Source organism: Alternaria triticimaculans (assembly GCF_023758025.1).
Source record: "Alternaria triticimaculans strain BMP 0046 chromosome Unknown scaffold_30, whole genome shotgun sequence".
Classification (NCBI taxonomy): Eukaryota; Fungi; Ascomycota; class Dothideomycetes; order Pleosporales; family Pleosporaceae; genus Alternaria; species Alternaria triticimaculans.
Window position 1 is genome coordinate 186,568 of NW_026055987.1, and position 19,600 is coordinate 206,167.

Here is a 19,600-nt window from a genome sequence, read left to right on the forward strand (position 1 = left end):
CTCGAACAGGCGCAATGTCTTCTCGTATTTGATGCAGAACGTCTTCCTCGTCTTGCCGAATTTCCTCATGCGTTCTTAGCTCGATTTCACTAATACCTGTCGTCGTCCACCAGATACCGAGAGTCACTCTTGTTGGTAGAAATCTTGCTTCTCGCAGAGCGTCTCTAATATCACTCGCGTACGTCATCCCACGCTCTCTTCTCAGACCAGCTCTCGACGTAGACGGCGGCGGTATCCTGTAATGCATGCGTTCAGTCGGCCGCGTTGCCTCCCGAGTTTCAATTCCCAGATCGAGTTCTTCCAATGCTGGGAAGCGTGCCAGAAGGGCAAAAACACGTTGCATCTCATCGAGAAGCTCCAGGCAGAAAGCTTTATGGACGCAGAAGAGCGTAATAATATTGTCTGGATCCAGCGATACGCGATCGATACTGAAGCTGGGAATAGTGATGTATTTAACGAGCTTCCTGTTCTCGACTCCGATTTGGCGATAGAATTCTCGTGCCACCCAGCGTATGGACTCTGAGCCGTTGTGGAGGAAGAAGTTGAAACGGCTGAAGCAATAGTTGAGAAGCTCGTCATGGATGATGCGGCTGACGAATACAAGGCCTTGAATGCTTTCGAGACCTTGCAGTTTATAGCCACCGTGTCGCTGTCGGACGCTCATGTTGATCGTTCGACTCTGGAAACTTTGCGCGAGAAGATAGTGGTATATCTGCTGGCGGATTTCGAGTGGTAGCCTGAGAAGGCCCGGGATGGTGGTTGCCATTGTCAATGACGTCGATGAAGTTGTCGATGCTCTGGTATTCGAATGCAGTGTCGATAGCGGTGACTGCGCAATTAACTGCCTGTGGAATGTCTACGGAATGCACATGCGGAAGAGATGTTTGGTAAGACAGATGCTTATTCGCGGCTGGTTCAGGTGCAGAGATCTCAACGCATGCGCATCGGAAGGCGCCTAGGTCTGTGCTCATGCGGCACAGCAACCCCGCAAACGGCCTACTAACTTCTGTAGACAATGCTGTTGGTGACATCTCTGGCCAGGCTCCCCTCTCCATGTTCAACCACGAAAGTCGGATTCCCACCGCCTGATCTCCGGCATTGTCGCAGGATCCATGCCTGGCATGCCACGTCTAAATTGCGTCCCACCGAGAAGATTAGCAACCTCCACCGACCCACAGCATGAGCGATTTCACGGCTGGGAACATTGCGCACATACCAAAGCTTGTTTGAACAGGATATTGCTGTTTGTTGGCAAATAGATTAAACACTAAAAACTACCTCCAAGCCACCTTCGCTATCGACTTGCAGTAAACATAGTATGGTCAGAATGAAAACAGATGCAAGACGTGAACGCATAACGTAGCTAAACGTGATTGACAAAAGAGCTACGGGCTACATCATAGGGACTCTACAAAGAGACATCGATGGAGATGTTAAGTCCGTCGAGGAGGGCGTCGACGCAGCCAAAGTTCTGCTCAACGTTGAGGTCACCGGGCGCCTTCCAGCCGTCGTTGGCGAAGGAGAAAACGCAGGACTCGGGACCAACGCTCTCGAGAATCTTCTTCATGGCAGTCTTCTGCTCCTGGACACCGGCAACAGCCTTGCCGTTGGAGGTACCAGCGCTGGGCCAGCCGATCTCAGTGATGAACTTGCCCTTGGCAGCAGCCTCGGGGCAAACCTTGGCGGCTTGCTCGAGTTGCTGAGCAGCGAAGTCACCAGCCATGTCAGCGGTAACGGACTGGGTGAAGTAGGGGTGGATCTGGACGGTGAAGATGTCGATGTGGTCGCAGAGAGCATCACCAATCGTCTCCCACGAGCCAACAGTCTCGGTGGTGGTGATGGCGATGTCAGAGGGGAAGCCGGCGCCACGGAGCTCGTCACGGACGTAGTCGAGGTAGGAACCAAGCTCGCTGACCTCGCAGTTACCGTTGAAGACGCACTCGTTTCCAACAATGACCATGGCGACAGAGTCCTTGGGGGCGTTCTCCTTGATGTCGTTCAACTGGTCGTTGGCGTAGCTGGAGAAGGGACCCTTTCCGGCCTTGCCACCGGCCTCGAGGAAGATGCCGTAGATGACCTTGAGTCCGTACTTGGTGCACTCAGGGACAACGTGCTCGAAGACACCGCAGTCAGTGCTGTATGAGCGGATGGTGGTGAAACCGAGCTCAGAGATCTTCTTAATGTCGGCAGCAATCTCGTCGGCGGTCCTGCAGTTACCGTCGTTGGCGTAGGGAGTGTAGGTGATGGCCCACTTGTCGCCGTTGGTCTTGATGTGCTCACCGTTGTTGTAGCTGCCGGTGGGCTTGGGCTTGTCAGAGCCGTGGGTGGCGCTGGGAGTGGGCTTGGGCTTCTCAGCCTCCTTGGAGGAAGCAGGGACCTCAGGAATGTAGGCAGGCTTGGACGCCTCGGGAACCTCAGGAACAGCAGGCTTGGAGACCTCAGGAACGGTGGGGTAAGCCGGCTTGGAGGGAGCAGGGACCTCAGGGACCGCGGGCTTAGTGGTCTCGGGAACCTCAGGAACAGCGGGCTTAGTAACCTCAGGGACAGAGGGGTAAGCGGGCTTGGAGTTCTCTGGGACTGGGGCAGGGCCAGTGGGCTTTCCCTCCTCCTCAGTGCAGGTGGTGGAGGTCTCCGGGACAGCGGGGACAGCTGGGGTGGAGTGCTCTGGGACGGGAGCCGGGCCAGTGGGCTTGGGGGCCTCCATGGAGGAGGTCATGCCCTCCTCCTCAGTGCAGGTGGTGGAAGACTCTGGGACAGCGGGAACAGCTGGCTTGGAGGACTCAGGAACTGCGGGGTACGCAGGTGTGGAGGACATAGGCACCTCAGGCATGGCGGGCTTGGAAGACTCGGGCATCGCAGGCATGCTGGACTCAGGAACCGCAGGCTTGCTGGACTCAGGAACAGCAGGGTAGCCGGGCATGGAAGATCCGGGTACTACGGGAGCCGGGCTGGAGGGAGCCGGAACGACGGGAGTGTACATGGAAGTCTTTCCCTCCTCAGTGCAGGAGGTGGAGGCGGTCTCTGCATGGACGGAAGTTGGGACAGCGGGCATGGTGGAGTTGGGAGCCATGGAGGGCACTGATTCATGTTAGTCGCTGTAAGATACTGGCCATAACTGTTCTTCTTTGTTCACGGCTCCTTCTAACATGGGTTTCACATACTTGCGGTTTCGTAGACGGTGGTGTAGACCGTGCAAACCTCCTCGGGAGCGTAAGCTCCACGGCGCATGTGGAATCCGGCATGAGCCTTGTGCTGCGCGGCAACAGCAGACCCAACGAGGGCAGCTGCAACGTAAGAGTAACGCATCTTGAACTTGTTTACGTGGTTTGAGGTGGCTAGGGGTAGTGGTGATCGTCCGCTGAGCGAGTGAAGCGGGTAATATTAAGTAAAGTGTGTAATGAGTGACGGGGCACAAAGGCCAAGGGTGCTTGTCAACGAGGCTGGTGATGCGTAACTTGAAAGCCTTGCGTAGTGAGAAAAAGAAGGAAACCTTGGGGAACACAGCGGTTTTGACCTATGTGCCGTGGCCTGTGAGCACCAGTTGGTGGAGAACTGCCTCTAAGGCGTTAGGTTAGGGGTCCTGGAAATTGGCGTGATCATTGTTGTACAAGAACGGCATGGGCGGCATCCTACGGCTCTATTGAGATCGTGATGTGCTCCGAGCGGAAATGAGTCTGGGGTATAATTGTCGTGTTAGGTCGAGGGTGGGTCCAGTCTAGGTCGGGATGGGGCTAGCCTACTTTCACCCTGAGCAACCCTCCCGTGCAGGAGAGAGCGTCACGGCAACAAACACCACACCAAGTCTTTGCGCCAACTCCACCGGGGAACGAGTGAACTCTATCGCAGCATAGCCACTTGTTGCATTTCTCTTAGCTGCCATGTGCCCGATAACCGTTTTGGTAAGACCCTCCTCGTGTCGCTAATTAGGACCCATCGGATGGTTCCATCCTCATCAAATCCACGGCAACTCGCATATCAGCAATCACAAGCAGCAATCGCGAACGGCTAATCTTTGTGCAGCTCGTAGTAGAGCAAGGGCACAGCTTGCGCCACCATGCAGGTACAGAACGACTTGTGCAGGGTTCTACTTACCGGGCGTTCTTTAATTGGCCGAAAGCCGCATCGAAGGGTTGGGGTGGCAGTTCAGGCGGTGCTGAATGTTGGTGCGTGCCCCTTTCTTCTCACGACTCAAGACCGGCCGGCGCGTTATTACCGCACCCACCGCTATTGATGGACATCACTAAACTCTCCGCTTGACGATGCCGCGTTCCTCGGCAGACAGACACCCGCGACCTGCTAAACATAGATGTGGCCAAGTGGATTTTTTCGTGCGTATGAATACGGTGTGTATGTCAACTTTACGAGCGGCGATCCATCGCAATTACAATGGCGCGTAGTCAGTTGTACCAAGCGCTGAGAGCCTTGGGTGCCTGGTCGGCATTGGCTACATAAATCGGTGCCGAGCGATTGAACAACGAGTCAGGCGATCACTCTGTACCCGCGCTGACAGAGCCATCTGTCCCATAGCTATAGGCAGTCGTTCGCCAGTCAGCGACCTTTCAAGCTAGAATATGTAGCAATCAAGCTCCAGCATTCGTCGCATCGTTGGTATTCCTACGGCTTCCTCCGGTCCTGAACTTACAACCCAAGGATGGTCACGTTATACACTTAAGGATTTGCATACATCTTTAGAACTGTAGTGAGTCGAGTATGTATTGTTATGCCATGAAATACCGCAATGCAGATCCAATTCCTCCAGGGCTACTTCGAGAACATCACTACGACCCAGTCTTCCTGATCCACCCCCAGAGTCTGGACTCCCACCTCCCTACTTCGCAACGACCTCGTCCTGCCTGTAGTACTTCGATTTGATCATATCGGCAAAACGCTTAGCTCCTTCTCGAGTGAAATGCCCCTCTTTCCCCTTTACCGTTTTGACTGCCGCCTTTGTGGACCGTGGAAACATTTCCTCCTCGTAGTCTTTCACAGCAGCATCCAAAGATTTCTCTCCACGGCACACTTTGACAATCTCCTTCCCCAATACCAATGCGTCCTTCATGCCTGTGTTGACTCCTAGTCCAGCAAACGGTGTAAAGACATGCGCGGCGTCGCCGATAAGGGTAACGCCTGAGCGAGAGGGCCAGCGAAATCCAACCGGCAGCTCGTACAGATTGCGAGGAATGAGACTGTCTTCATCAGACGACATGATGACACGCTTGAGGTCATCGTGGATATGAGAAAGGTAGCGGTCGACAAAAGTGTTGCGCGCCGTCGCTTTGTTGTCCCAATCGATGCCACAGGTCTGCAGGAAATCCTCTGGTGCATGCACGCTGGCGTACGTCCCTAGGCTACCGTCACCTTGCCGTTGGGACTGTACCGCGCAACCCTCCCCAAAAGCGAACATCGAGCCTGAGCCGACGTAGTCAAGCAGCCAGAGATCAGCCTTGATGTCTTTGCACGACACTGCGATAGAAGCTATGCCTGAGTACTGTGGCATTTGGTCGGTGAGAAGTTTGCGAACCTTAGACCATGCGCCATCTCCACCGACCACGAGATCGAATCCAGACTCTTTCGTGCCGTCTGAGAAGTGCAGATCGGACTTTCCCTCTCCTTCAGCAGAGGGCACGACTTCTTTCAACTTCTTTTCGAATTGTACGGACCCCTCCTTCAGGTTCTCGAACATCAGTGTCGCCAACGCCATTCGATCGATCTCAGGCCTTCCCTCAAACTTCTCATCTTCTTTGATGTCTTGCTTGTCAGCGCCATTCTCATCCCAGAGTACCTCTCCGTCCAGAGTCACAACCTTCATGCAGTCGCTCTCTGGGCGTGCATGTTTGGCGAACGGTTCCCATAGCCCTGCTTCTTTGATGGCGAGTTGACCGGATTCTGGGTGGAGGTCCAGGGAGCCGCCTTGCGTGCGGAGTTCTGACGCGGACTCGAAGATGATGAAGGGGATAGAGTGCTTCTGAAGGATGTTGGCGAGGGTTAGAGAGGCAGGGCCAGCGCCAACTAGGCCAATCTTGGGTTGAAAGGGTTTCATGATTGATCCCATCGCTATTCAATGGGGTTGCAAGTTGCTGACTGGTGTCTTGATGGACTTGGATTGCTGTTCGCGATTTTCTGGTGACGACAAGTTCCTCAAGTTGTAAATGCAGGGCGTGAGCAAAGCGGAAAGTGGTACAACTGGAGCTTCGTGAATCAAGATCCAATATAACTGATATCACACCTTCAAACCTCGCGATATATACATCGACGTACGTTCTGCTGCCTAGTTCAAGTGTCACGTGTCTCGTCCTCGCGCGGACCTTCGGGTCGCGAATGCGTACACAGCGCGAGTTTGACGCGTCGGGCCCGAAACTGCACGAAGTGCCGAAAGTTTGCGCCTCGAAAGCCAGCCGCCACAGACATGAATTTAGAAACTGGAAATGACCGTCGAGATGCCATCCCCTTAGCCATCAATTGATGGGCTGTTCCAGAGGGCCTGGAGATGCATAACTCACATGTGCATGAGGTTCGTCCGAGATCAACGTGGCTCGACGGTCGCGTGAGTCCAGCCAAGTTAGTGCTTACTGAGGGCAAATAAGGTTACATGTCGCAACGCGCCTTATCTGCGTCAAGCTTTGAGCCAAGTGATGTTCGGTGAACGCTGTGCCTGGGGCCGCAAGCCGTTGGAATGAGATGCGAAAGGAGCAATCACATGATGCCATTGTTCTTCTTCTTCGAAAAGAACCAGTATGAGCTCCATGAGTTGGGATCGATCGAGTTGCTTTTTCTTGTACTGCGCGATCGCTGTCCGCAATTACCTACGTCAGTCTAAAGTATTCTACGGTTCGAAGTGATTTCCTACATCGCATCCGAGATCCAGTCGCCAAATGAGGCGGTTCCTGATTAAAGACCTCCATGCTCAGAGTTGTGCGCACGTAAGAAATCTGTTCGTGTGTGCCGTGTTGTTGTTGGAACGTGCTGCCGGGTCCATAATTCCTGACACCCAACAGGAGATAAGACCCTGGCGAGCTTGCGAATCCAGAACCCGGCACGTCATCGCAATGCGATGATCATGCCAAACCCAGCCCTCCTCCGACCCTCCCCAGACCGGCTCTCTTGCTAGCCAGGGCAATATTATGGACTGTGTTTCCAATCCTTACTTTGACGGCATCAAATGCAGCCTCAGGTGCCTGAACGAACTTACTGGTGTCGATATCTTGGACCAGAGCAACCCACCCAGGGTCAGGCTCAGCCAGGTTCCAAGCGATGCTGACGTGGAAATATTGCGAATAATCATGGCTTTGAGGCTCATTCTTGTCGACCTTCCTCCGCTTCGGACCGTCATTAGAGTCATGGCTCTCCTTCGGACCGTCTCCCACTCCGCCTGTATACAGACCTGGATGACCGCTGTATTGGGTCGCGTCGTTGCATGCTTGTAGCAGGCGGTTAAGTTCGTTGAGCCGTGACTTCTTAATGCCCAGGACTAGAAACCATCGATTGCGCTCAAAGTTGGACACCCACTTCAAGTTCTGAAACTCAAAATTGAAAGCGCGCACTGCGGATCGCCTCACAGCAACACTTAATGATTCCAGAAAAGGTTCTCTGCTGTCGGTGTTGATCTGCAGGGTCCGCGACAACGACACATGAAGAGGTAGCGACGCACCCAGTTCTGACTGAAGAGATGGTATGATCTCTGGTACGGGCAGTTTCTTCGTTCGCTTGGCATTTTCAAGATCAATAGTATCTCTCACATGCTGTAGTAGGCTGTGTAGAGCATCAGACTCAGGCTGTGTAGGTATCCCTCGAACGCGTTAGTCTGTCATCCATATTGGTGGTGAGTATTTCTGGGTATCCTTACACTCTAAGTAAACATGACTAGGCCACTTGCCCTCGACGTGAGGTACAGCCCGTTTTCGTCCACCGTGTAGGCTTGGGTTGTCGCTAGTGCTGACGCGCGCATTTGTCGCGTAGAGGTCGTGAAAGGCTGGCGGAAGCGGTGGCAGGGCATCCCCAGAGGCGCTGTGCTTGCGCTTCGATGTAGGTTTGGCGGCAGATTGTGCCGTCTGGGCAGAGACATCGAGGCTCTTATCATCATCATCCGAGGCAGAATCTGGATAATCGACCAGCGACATGGCGGGCTGGATCGTGATGGTGAGGGATCATCGTAGCTGTCGTCACTCGTGGAGAGGACCAAGCGGCGGACCCACTTGCAGCCTAGCGCATCCGCATGACGTATGGCAGCGATTGGGCCGCTCTTTCCACCAAGAGCGGACAAGAAGAAATCTGACGCAGGGCCGCGACTGCGAACCGATGATGTACGCGTCCACGGTACCTGCCAAGTCAGGCCTTTATGTAGTTCGCTCTCCCTCCCGTCACCTGTTCTTTCCTCTCGTATCCATCTAGCACCTGACACTCGTCTGACCACTAATTTCCAACACTACAACTACTCAACCTTCCCAAGTTCGCCAACTATCAAACACTAGCACACAAACCTACCATCATGGCAATGGACGCAGTAAGTGTTCATCTCCCGTTTGTTCCGGGCACCTGGTTGGACCATCTACTGTGCCTCCCACGTGCGCCGGCACGACTCATCCAGCGCGATATATCATCTTTAGACATTGAAGCTGACTTAGCAGGCCCATCATGCGTTGATCGATCCTCTGATCGAACCAGACCCAAGCGACGAGACTGGCCTCAACAGCCACTTCCGCTCCACATATGCTCCCGCAGCACCCATCACACCGCCCGGATCCGCTGGAGACGCCAAAAGCCACCCAACCGTCAGTGTCCACAACACCGGCAGTTCCGTCGAGACCAACCCATTCCGCCGTTCCCGGGCTTCATCCGAGGCAAAGGGCGCTTCGGCATCAGTATCGCAGGTTGGGCAGACTACACCGCAGAGTAGGAGGTATGATTACCCATCCCCTCCTGCCTCTGCAAGCCCCAGACGTGCCCATTTCTCCGACAACCACCGCGCGGAAATCTTCGGACCTATGAACGGAAGCCGGCCCCGACGATCCAGCGAAAATGCCCCTGCGTCCATGAAGAAGAGCGGAGTTACGCGCGACCGCTCAGGCTCATTGAGAGAGCGCTATCCTGGTGACAAGTCACACAGGCCTCTTGACCAATTGCGTCATGATGAGAAAGTTGCTCACCGTGCTCCCCATCTTAGGAAAAAGAACTTCCAAGGCGCCGACGTCATCGATCGTCTCGACAAGGCACCCTTCGGTCGGTACCACCACGAGGGCCCGTATGACGCTGCCAGTCTCGCTCGCAACCGCGTCGAGAAATACAGTCCCCTCGCGGCGGTCAAGGACTCGAACGAGGAGGCTTTGAGGGCTACTCCACGGGAGAACATTGTCGACTCTGTACAAAGGCATCGTCCCTTGGAGGGAGTCGCCATCGTACCACCTGGCATGGCTGATCGTTTCGGAAGAGTACTCAATTATGAAGAGGGTGCTGACCTGATGCGAGAGCCTGGAGCTGACTACCGTCGTTGGCCTGGTGTTGTATGTCCTCCAACGATTCTTAAGCTGAACTTCGCTAACACGTCGCAGGAATACCACCCAGACGATCTCAAGGGCAAGGGCGAACCTTCCTACTCCATTGAGAAGGCCCTGAAGGACCACAAGCGCTTCGGCGACAGCGGCACAGAGATGACCACCCGCAGCTCTCGCACTCGCAGCGTTGGCCATGCCGAAGCACCCGGCATCGTCCCTTCCGTCGCTACCGACGCTGAAGCCTCTGGCATCGGCCGCAGCAACACCACTGGCAGGAGCGTCGGCGGCGCAATCAAGAGGCGTCTCGGTAGCATCCGTCGTCGCAAGCAAGAAGCCGAGATCTAGGGGATCTCGCTCTTTCCGCGTTCCAAGCGCTTTTCCGAGGCTCCGCACGCACACGCAACGGCTTGATACCCATTCCGTTTTGAGCGACTTTTCGAAATTGTATACATACGCATGGCATACTGACGCACATTGAGCGTCCTTGTTTTTCCTTTCTCCTGGGGTTTGGCGATATTAGCGCATAGGTGACGCACATTCATGGTATATCATAGTTTGCGCCGCATATGGTGGCTCGGAGAGCCGTGTACGATATACGAGTAGTTTTTAGTAGGTTACGATTAATGACACAAAACTTGTCCAAGCTTGTGCCAAGTGGTCAGAATGCATGACATATGTTGTTGTTGATATTATCTACTATCTATGACACCTACGCAAGCAATGAGCAAGAAACGACAACCCAATCGCATACCCACCCAATGCCTACGCCAAACACATCTCCCAACCCAACGCACGTAATACAAACGCCTACTACTGACTACATAACGACATTCCAACTCCATAATGCGCGCTGAAATATGCAACAAGGCGCGAGAGAAACGGCAAACGGGTAACAACATGCAACCAGCCCAATACGCCACATTAACGAGAAAGGGATACCACCCCTCCCCTCCCATCACATAAAACTCATCTTAACCTCCTTCTCCTGCCCAAAATCATCCTCAAACTCATCAGCCCAAGCATTATGTCCTAGATCACCCGTGGACTGCGCAGTAGGACCCAGACTACTCGCATGCGATTCCGTTTTCGCCGAGCGCAACGGAGGACGTTCAGCAGGGCCTGCAGCATCGTCCCAAGACGGCTGACCAGGATCTGCACTCCAAGGCTGAGCAGTACCAGAGTTGTTTTTACTGGGTGTGCCCGAGTCCCAAGGCGAGGATGTGCCAGAGCGACTTGGTTGCAAGGGTAAGGGTGATGCGGGGAGGGGGTATTTATTCGGTGTTGTAGCGGAGGAAGGGGGGTCGCGGAACGAGGTGTCGAATGTCATTTCCATTTGACCCGCGCCGGGGTCATCGAATTCGTCGTATTCGTCGTAGTGGCCGTTGGACGGAGAAGAGGAAGAAGGTTTCTTGGCATCTGTGCTTGGTATACCTAGACTGTCGTTGTAGCTCTTCGTTTCCCTAAGCGTCGAGTACGGACTTGTTGTCTGGGATGGGGATACGGTTGCGATGTCGATCTTCATGGGTGGGAGCGTGCTTTTGATCTCTTTGATCTCGAATTCGGCTTCGGCGTTGTATTCTTTGCTTTCGGCGGCTAGGGTTGCTACTTCCTTTCTGATTGCGTCGATGTCGAACATGACCTGGTTCTCTGCGAGTTTCGCTGGGTCTTGGTCTACGTCTAGCTTCCGGTGGCCTGGTGGAGCGGCAGTGGAGTGTTCGTCGTAGACTTCCCAGTCTTTCTTGTCGGCCTTCTTCTTCTTCCACCAGCTGAGTTTGCCGCCTTTCTTCTCCTTCTCTTGTGCCTTCTTCTCCAGGTCTTTTCGCGCTTCTTCGATCTCGTTGATAAGCTCACGCTGGCGGATCTCGTGGTTCTCCGGGTCTGGATCTTCGATCTCGGCAAATTCGTCGGATTCCACTAGCCAGCCAACCTCGCGGAGTAGCTTGGGCATGGCGGCACGGTAGGCCATATGGCCGGGGACCAACTCGGTCACGTTAACGTTCTCGATGGTTGGGATCTGGACAGGCGCGAGACCAGCTACGCGCATTACACCACCACTGGTAGCACGGAAAAGGTAGCCTAGACAACCTGTTAGCAGCTGACAACAAGTAGAAGAAAGATGTGCGACATACCCAAGATCCAGTCATTGGTAGCATACCCATTGACAAACCTTCCCGGTACGACAGATCTTGCCCTGATGTACTCATCATGCTTGGCTACTGCCGGTGTACCGAACATATAGACGTTCTGCACAATACCAAACGCCCCTCGATTCGCAAGTTCTTTCAGACAGGAGAAGATGACTCTTGAGCCTAACGAGAAACCGACAAGAGTGACAGGTCGTGTCCCGAGGTTGCGATCGATGAGTGAGTCTGCAAGAATCAATCCGGCCATGTCTGCTCGTGCTTGCGAAACGATCCACGGATTATCGATAAGGTAAGAAAGCTTGGTCAAAGCCAGGGGAAGTGTCATGGCGGCCATGAGAGCTGTAAGGACGGTACTTCCCAAGACTTGTTGGAGACCTTGTGTGAGAGCCTGTTGTGGTCAGTAGGCACCTTTGCAGTTTGCATATATGAACTCACTTCGGTGGCAAGAATGTTGATTGTGTCACCCATACTCCTCAGCATCTCAGGTTCCCATAGCACGGAATATATATCGCCCATGATTGGATCGACCGTACTGTACGGAAGACGGACATCGTCAACCTTTCCGTTCATCCATCCTGCCAACGTAATGATGAGATGCGTTCTCTTGTTGTTGTGAAGCGGACGGTACTCGAACGTCTTGACAGCACCTGTTCGCCTGTTCATGGCTCGTACGCCGACAGTACTACCCGTGACTACGCCAGTCGATGTAATGATAGCGGCACCGCCAGCACCAGCTAGGAAACTACTCGTACCTGCCACACCAATTGTCGTAAAGCCCGCAGCGAGACCGGCACCAATGACTGGAGCAAGAAGTCCAGCAGACAATCCAATGACAAGACCACCGCCAACAGTTGCAAGACCCATGAATGCCAATCGCTTGTTGCGTGCTCGCTTAGCTCGGCTGACCATGTGTTCATCCTCGTTCCAGTTCTCTTTGTCTGCTTGTTCCTGCATCTCCAAAGCATCGGTGACACGCTTTTCGAAGCGACAAGCTTCCAGCCAGTCTACGCTGAGATATTGCCCCACTTGCTGAAACAGCTCTCGTGAACGTGAGTCATAGACAGAGTCGGCGATGAGTACCAAGAACAAATCGCACAAGACGGTCCACCGCAAATCGATATCCAGGTTCTTACTAGTGGGAAGTTGTGATGGCGACCTAACTTCTGGATAATCAAAATCGTCATCTTGATGTTCCTGGTACGGCGGGGGAGGCGGTATTTGCAAGTCGTCTTGCGACCCCATCGTCGAAACCCTCTTCAGTTTTGACTTCTCTGCGGGTGATTCGGAGCGCGGTGACGATATAGACGGTCTGGCAGAGTCTGATTCGTTTACCGTGTCCGCATCTTCCGCTGCGGGATTCTTTACTCGAGCATTCTGCATCAGTGCTGGTGTAAGGTCTCCAGGAACCACGCCGTGTTCAGACAATTGCTCAATCATGATCTGCTCAGAGGCGTTGATGTCCATGTGCCCGTAAATCTTGACCATGATCTTCTGTGCCCACATCTTTGTCGTTCCTGACTGTAGCTCGAGCAGCTTCTTCATCTTCTTGTTGGTCGTTTCGAAGTTGGAGAACTTCCGTTCCATCTCCACCATGGCCAATCGTACCAGTCCGACGTATGCGACACGCTGTCCTTCGGTGAGGAGGTTCTTGGTCGCCTGCATTTGCGAGAGCGGATCCCGACCTTCTTCGTCTTCGTCGGCTAGTGCAGTACTCCTCTCCTTGAACAGATAGGCGGTGTTGTCGTCCATGCTCGTTTGCGAGTCAGCATCGTCGTCCATGATGACTCTGGTGTATCCTTTGGCGGCGCCTCCGACGTTGGCATAGCCGTGCATGTCTTCCAGCTCTTCCATGTTCTCCTTCGCAATGAGCCTGTTGTCGTCATCGTACATGTCGTATCGAGCGTATGCGGGCATAGTCTGCCACTCGCCGTCGTCCTCTTCCTTCTTCTCCTCCTTGACTTCTCTTTGTGATTGTATGACTGCATGCTGATGTGAATACTCGGATACGGTCGGAACGCTCGTTTGGTGGGGAAGTGAAGGCGCGGCAGTCGTGCTTGTGCGTGTTTCTGTGGTCTCGGGAGGCTTTGTAGGTTCGGGTGTGTCTTGCTTCGTTTCTACAGGCTTGTCTTCGGGTGCCTTGGGGTCGGGGTCCTCCGCGGGCTCCTTCGCCTGCCCATTGACTTGCGGTGTCGCATCGCTTTCCTTCGCAGTAACCTCAGGTGCGACCTCAGGAAGCTTCTCCACTGTACTGTCGGCCTTGGCTTCGTCCTTTTCGTGTGCTGGTACCGTGACCTCCTTTGGACGCGCCGCTGTAGAGGCTACGGCATCCTCAAACTTCTCCCCTTCCGAGTCGGAACTGTCTTCCACGGGCGTCCGGGGCCGCCTCTTCCGTATAGGCAGGCCAAAATCATCGTATTCAACGGCTTCATTGGGTTCCTTCTTCACCTCCGCGGTCTCGGCAATATTTCCCTCATTCTTGGGGGCCGCGGCGGGGTTCTCGCTCATACTGGTGGGGACTACCGCGAGGAACGCATGGAGAGGCAGGTTCGCAGTTGTATCAACAGGGAAAAGCGCAGGGGCCGCCGTGGGGAGCAATCCAAATGTATGTGCGGGTACGTACAATATGTACAATTAGGCGTGGGATGCCCTGAGGCGGATTTACTAAAGCGGAGAGCAACGGGGGTGTCTCCAAGCCGCAGACGTCGCATACGGGGCTAGCGTCGCACGCGTGTGGCTGGTGCATGCGTTAGATTCCGCCCTCTGGGTCCAAACTTTTGGCTGCATCCAACTTTTTTCCCCCGCGAGTAAGCAACCACTCCCAAACACACAGTCGCCATGAAGTTGAAGCGCGCAAAGGTAAGAGAGAGAATCCTATTGCAGGTCCTCGAGCAGTATACTAATCCCACGACAGGCGTACAAAAAGCAGCTCCACCAATACGAACTCAACTTCGGCTTCCGCGAACCCTACCAAGTCCTGCTCGATTCACAGATCCTCCAAGATGCCTACTCCTGCAAAATCGACCTCCTCGCGCGACTCCAGAAGATGCTCGGCGGGCAGGTAAAGCCCATGATCACGACGTGCGACATGCGACACCTCTACCTCGCAGAACCCAAGAACGAGACCCTCATATTACAAGCCAAGGAGTACGAACGTCGGCGGTGCAACCATCAAGATCTGGAGAAGCCGCTGAGCACGCTGGAGTGCCTGAGCTCCGTGGTGGATCCCAAGGACAATGCGACAAACAAGCATCGATATGTCGTCGCCGCAAACGACCCGAGCACGCGCGCAAAGATGCGACAGATCGCCGGCGTACCCATCATATACCTATCCAAGTCTATAGTGCTCATGGAGTCTATGGCTGATGTCACGGAGCAACACCGCGAGCGAGAGGAAAAATCAAAGTTCAAGTTGGGACTCAAGGGACAGCGGAAGCCAGATGCGGCCACGGCCCCGAAGAGGAAACGAGAGGATGAGGGACAAGGTGATCAGTCTATTGGAGATCAGGCTACGGGAGACGCAAAGCCCAAGGCGAAGAAGCGCAAGGGCCCCAAGGGACCCAACCCGCTGAGCGTCAAGAAGCCGAAGAATGACAAGACGACCAAGCCCAGTGCTACCAAGAAGTCGCGGCCGTCTACATCTGAGACCAACGGTGGTGACAGTCAGAGAGGCGACCGGGAAGAATCAGCACCTCGTAAGAGGAGGAGGAAGCACAAGTCCAAGGCTGATGATGGCGGCGATGCGCCGGATGGAGGTGAGCCTGCCTCGCCATGATAGCCGGAGCAGGAGAACTTGGTCCAAGTGTGGGCCAACATGCGAGACCCGATATACTGGAGGCTGTAAGGTCTGAGAGCCGAATCGGCGGGACAACCTACCCTGATCGTATCTCATGCATAATATAGGTCAATTCGGACGAGCGCGTTAAATCCAAAGACACGCGATGGTAGTCCTATACTCTCTTGCCTTGCGCAAGGAGATCAGAGACCTTGGGCGGAAGAACAAGCGCACTCCGGTCGTTGCGCTTCACAAACTCGACCACGACTTCAGCAGTCTTTTCCGGGAGGTCTTCGTGGAGGAAATGCCCAGCGGCAGGGAAGACCTGGAGTTGAAATTTACCTGTATTACATTAGATACCTCATACAAAAGCGACAAGGCGATAGACATACCTTGCATCTGCCCAATCATCAGTTCCTTATCCAGCCTGTCGGTTCCAGCGAGCAGCAGCAACTTAGCACCCTTTCCGCTGAGGAACTTGCCGCTCATGCCCGTGAACCAGTTTTCCCAGTATGGCTCCGTGCTCGCGAGCTCTGTCCGCCATGCCCATCGCCCATCCGAGTTCTGTAGTAGCAGGCTTGGTACGCTTGCTCGCGCCGACTGGGGGTTGCGTATCGTTCGTGATCGGATGTGCCACTCGATAGCAGCAGGAAGCGAAGGGAACGACTTGGGCCTACTCGCAAGGTAAGTGTGCATATGTGCCAGTGTCTCCATGGCCGAGCCTTCGACAACATCAAGCACTCCAAAGCCCAGCAACTTGTTTCCTAGTAAGCCCTTGTTCGCAGCGTCGGTGACGACTGCACCACCCAGGCTGTGTCCTATCAAGACAATCTGTGGGAGCTCTTTCCAATTCATCTTGCTCTTGGTCAGCGACAGCATGTCGACCAAATCTTGACTGAGCTGCCCAATGCTCAGGTCGTTGTCCACTTCTCCACTAGCGTTCCATACTACACTTCCGTGGTCGCGTGCTTCGACAGCTAGGATCCCAATTTCTGGCATGGCCCTGCGAATCTCCTTGGCTGCCAGCGCAAAGGACATTGCTGAGCTCCCGGCGCCATGGTGGAGCACGACCAAGGGCGCTTTCGCTGTCGCCGGCGGTGTGAGGTATACATGAAACTTGGCATGCCCTGACCCATCCCTGCGCTGTTCAAGATAGAACTCCTGGGCGTAGTAGTCGGACCAATGTATTGCGGGGGCGGGTCTTAGTGTATTTGACGGTCTGACAGTACCGGTGCTAGACATTGACGATGCCGAAGACGAGTCATCTTCGTACTCGGGAGGCTCCTCCTGCAAGGGCTCCGGCGGTGGCAGAGAAGAAAGTTTAGTCTTTGCGAACTCTCTAGCCAAGCTGGACATGGTGGCTTGGGCGAGGCTGTATTTGTGTCGAAAAATCAGGGTTTCGTGAGCGTGGAGATCCGCCCGTCAGTGATTGGCCGCTAGCTTCTCTCGAGCGTTCCAATATGTCGTGGCCTGGAGGCGTGAGGGGATTTGACGCAAGCGGGGTGCTATCAGATAGATGGCAGGGATAAAGGCCAATGTCTTAGCGAGAGGCCGTTCGAGGCAAAAAGAGATGCATCGCGAAGCCCGTTTCGCAATCCAATGACGCAGCGGCGTTAGACGACAGTGAGATGCGGCACGAGGCTGGGCGGTACCGTGGAGATGGTTGGTACGTGGTAGGGATCGCTTGGAGGTTTCCGCGGGACGATCTAGCCTTCTGATGTGCGCTAGTCGCGAACTTGGATGAACTGTGATGATGACGTCGGTCGATCTTTGGCTTAGCGCGTCAAGCATAAGTAAAACCTCCACGCCCCCGGTCGCCTTCCTGGAAGCTTCACGAGCTTCGAATAGCTCCAATCTTTTCCAATCTCTCCTTGGACCTCTACGGATCCTTGCAAAGCACCGATAAGTGTTATCGTCCGCTCAGACTACCATATCGCAGGTGTTTGTAGCTCCAAGAGCTCCCAATGCCCAGCATGTGGAAAGGAAATGACAACGACAATGGCGGCCAGGGTCTTCTGTCAGCCCAAGAACCCACACCTATTTCCAACGACGATGGAGCGTCGAGATCCTCGCGCAGAAGTAATGGGGCGTCGAGAAGAAGCGAAGAGCCCACTGAGAGGTCCCGTCTTCTCGACCGTCCCAGGCCACCACCCAACTCAGATGGCTACCTCGATCCAGATGACCCAGCTGTAAGTTGTTCAAGGTTCTTATCAAGATTCATCTAACGATGGCAGGTGTCACCATACAACCTATGGACTGTTCGCGCCATGCGATACTTGACCATCCTCTTCCTCGTAGTCACCTTCTTGTGGTGGGTGCTTTTGCTGGTCTCCATCTTCGTCTCTCCTCCTGGCCTACACACTCGTGGATCCGGCTTCTTCGACTTCGCCTACACATGTCTCACCCTTGGCAACCTTCTCGTCGCAACCATCTTCTTCGTTACTCCTGCCAGAGGTCTGCGCATCACCACGGCTATCATCGCCGGACTCCTAGCCGTCGATATGATCCTTATCTTGGCCATTCCTCGCATCAGGCTCGAGGAAGGCTGGGTCGGTATCGCAAGTGTTGTCTGGGCTTTCGTCATGGCTGTTTGGTGCATTCTGACCGATCGTGTCGTCGCATACGGCAAGCACGAAGAGGAGGAACGTCTTACTGGCCGAGCCGAGACGCGCCGCACACTGAAGGAATGGCTTGCTGTTACCGTCGCTACGATTCTCACCGTCATCTTCATCGTCATCGTCATCTTGATGACTGGAACTCTCGGTATGCGTGGCCGCGACGCAACACTCAAGATGTATGGTGAACGCATCCTCGTAGACGGTGACAAGTACGCCGTTCATCTCGCCTGCGTCGGAAACGTCACCCAGACCCACGGCGTCAACGACCCTACCATCCTCCTCGAGGCGGGCGAATCGCCATTGGAGTACGACTTCGAGCACTGGGCCTACGCAGCTTACAAGAACGGTACCATCTCCCGCTACTGCTACTGGGACCGCCCCGGCTATGCTTTCTCTGACAACGCACCCTCCCCACACTCGGCCGGCATGTCCGCGGACGCATTCTCAGAAGCTCTTGCTAAGGCTGGGGAAGAGGGTCCTTATATTCTCGTCTCTGCGGGTACTGGCAGCATCGTCTCTCGTATCTTCAGCTCGCGCCACCTCAAGCAGGTCGTTGGTATAATGATGATCGATCCTCTCCACGAGGATCTTCTGCACCGCATCGGTGGACCCGGCCGTGGTTTCATTCTCTGGGCTTGGGGTATCATCTCACCAATCGGCACTGTCCGTCTCGCAGGTGCCCTCTTCAAGGGTCGCACTCGTGAAGACCGTGTCTACGGCCGCAACGCGTACCAATCGGGCAAATACATCAAGGCGCAGCTCCAGGAGAACCTTGTCGCTGACAGCCTGACCAAGAACGAGGTCTCGTCTGCTAGGAACATTCAGAGCGCCAACACTCCCCTCGTCGTCGTCTCCAGCGGTATCAAGGTCAAGACGGACTCTGAGTGGGAGCGAAAGCAGAAGGATCTGACTACCCTCACTGACAACCTCGTCAGCTGGGATGTTGTCAACAAGGCACCTCATCAGGTCTGGGACACGCTCGACGGACGCACTGTCATGGAGAAGCGTCTCAAGCAGCTCGTCAAGGCTGCCGCCAAAGTTAAGAGCGAAGCTGAGGAGTAGAAGCATCTATCCGTTGCACTGAGATGCTCTACGATGTTTTGAACGGGTTACTATGTGTTAGCGATACAGTTTCGGAAAACTCTTCTCTTTTCAAAGTTGATGCTTCATATCTGTTGTGTTATGGGCTTTCCTTGGCATACCCTACGGCGTTGCATGGTTAGGTTTCTTGTCTTCTTTACATGTAGCACGAGCACATATCAGATACTAGTCTAATGTCTAAGACCATGTTCAATGACGTCGTCGTGTCGTACGCAAAAGTGATTTGTTTTCGTCCGTGTTGTAGGATACATTCAAAGAATACGTTACAACCCAACGTAACGGATAACATTGTGACACTGTAACCCAATTCATGGGATCTGTGTACTCGCAATTCCCGTTGATGTAGTCGCCACAATAGGTCATAAGCTAGACGAATGATACGTGAAAAGTAGCTGAGGATCTCCTGGCGTGGTTTAGGTATGATCAATGAGACAGAATTACACGAATGTATCCCGCAATGCATACCGATCGATCCGC

The 19,600-nt window shown here is 54.2% G+C and overlaps 8 protein-coding genes across 8 annotated transcripts; 3 read left to right on the forward strand and 5 right to left on the reverse strand.

Moving 5' to 3' along the window:
* Window positions 1–1,408: 1,408 nt before the first annotated feature.
* Window positions 1,409–3,113, reverse strand: J4E78_010354 (uncharacterized protein; the record flags this gene model as incomplete). Its single annotated transcript, XM_049370932.1, has 2 exons — window positions 1,409–3,078; window positions 3,107–3,113. The coding sequence occupies 2 exons, from the start codon at window positions 3,111–3,113 to the stop codon at window positions 1,409–1,411; spliced, it is 1,677 nt and encodes a 558-aa protein (XP_049217388.1).
* Window positions 3,114–4,828: 1,715 nt separating this feature from the next.
* On the reverse strand, window positions 4,829–6,052 carry J4E78_010355 (uncharacterized protein; the record flags this gene model as incomplete). The annotated part of the gene is made up of 1 exon (XM_049370933.1): window positions 4,829–6,052. One exon carries the CDS (start codon window positions 6,050–6,052, stop codon window positions 4,829–4,831), a length of 1,224 nt encoding a protein of 407 aa, XP_049217389.1.
* Window positions 6,053–7,055: 1,003 nt separating this feature from the next.
* On the reverse strand, window positions 7,056–8,117 carry J4E78_010356 (uncharacterized protein; the record flags this gene model as incomplete). Its single annotated transcript, XM_049370934.1, has 2 exons — window positions 7,056–7,786; window positions 7,844–8,117. 2 exons carry the CDS (start codon window positions 8,115–8,117, stop codon window positions 7,056–7,058), a joined length of 1,005 nt encoding a protein of 334 aa, XP_049217390.1.
* Window positions 8,118–8,485: 368 nt separating this feature from the next.
* Window positions 8,486–9,833, forward strand: J4E78_010357 (uncharacterized protein; the record flags this gene model as incomplete). Its single annotated transcript, XM_049370935.1, has 3 exons — window positions 8,486–8,500; window positions 8,625–9,497; window positions 9,546–9,833. 3 exons carry the CDS (start codon window positions 8,486–8,488, stop codon window positions 9,831–9,833), a joined length of 1,176 nt encoding a protein of 391 aa, XP_049217391.1.
* Window positions 9,834–10,443: 610 nt separating this feature from the next.
* On the reverse strand, window positions 10,444–14,137 carry J4E78_010358 (uncharacterized protein; the record flags this gene model as incomplete). Its single annotated transcript, XM_049370936.1, has 3 exons — window positions 10,444–11,564; window positions 11,618–12,020; window positions 12,068–14,137. The coding sequence occupies 3 exons, from the start codon at window positions 14,135–14,137 to the stop codon at window positions 10,444–10,446; spliced, it is 3,594 nt and encodes a 1,197-aa protein (XP_049217392.1).
* A 330-nt stretch (window positions 14,138–14,467) lies between these two features.
* On the forward strand, window positions 14,468–15,404 carry J4E78_010359 (uncharacterized protein; the record flags this gene model as incomplete). The annotated part of the gene is made up of 2 exons (XM_049370937.1): window positions 14,468–14,488; window positions 14,544–15,404. 2 exons carry the CDS (start codon window positions 14,468–14,470, stop codon window positions 15,402–15,404), a joined length of 882 nt encoding a protein of 293 aa, XP_049217393.1.
* Window positions 15,405–15,579: 175 nt separating this feature from the next.
* On the reverse strand, window positions 15,580–16,760 carry J4E78_010360 (uncharacterized protein; the record flags this gene model as incomplete). Its single annotated transcript, XM_049370938.1, has 2 exons — window positions 15,580–15,746; window positions 15,797–16,760. The coding sequence occupies 2 exons, from the start codon at window positions 16,758–16,760 to the stop codon at window positions 15,580–15,582; spliced, it is 1,131 nt and encodes a 376-aa protein (XP_049217394.1).
* Window positions 16,761–17,368: 608 nt separating this feature from the next.
* Window positions 17,369–19,084, forward strand: J4E78_010361 (uncharacterized protein; the record flags this gene model as incomplete). The annotated part of the gene is made up of 3 exons (XM_049370939.1): window positions 17,369–17,493; window positions 17,548–17,593; window positions 17,639–19,084. The coding sequence occupies 3 exons, from the start codon at window positions 17,369–17,371 to the stop codon at window positions 19,082–19,084; spliced, it is 1,617 nt and encodes a 538-aa protein (XP_049217395.1).
* Between the last annotated feature and the right edge of the window lie 516 nt (window positions 19,085–19,600).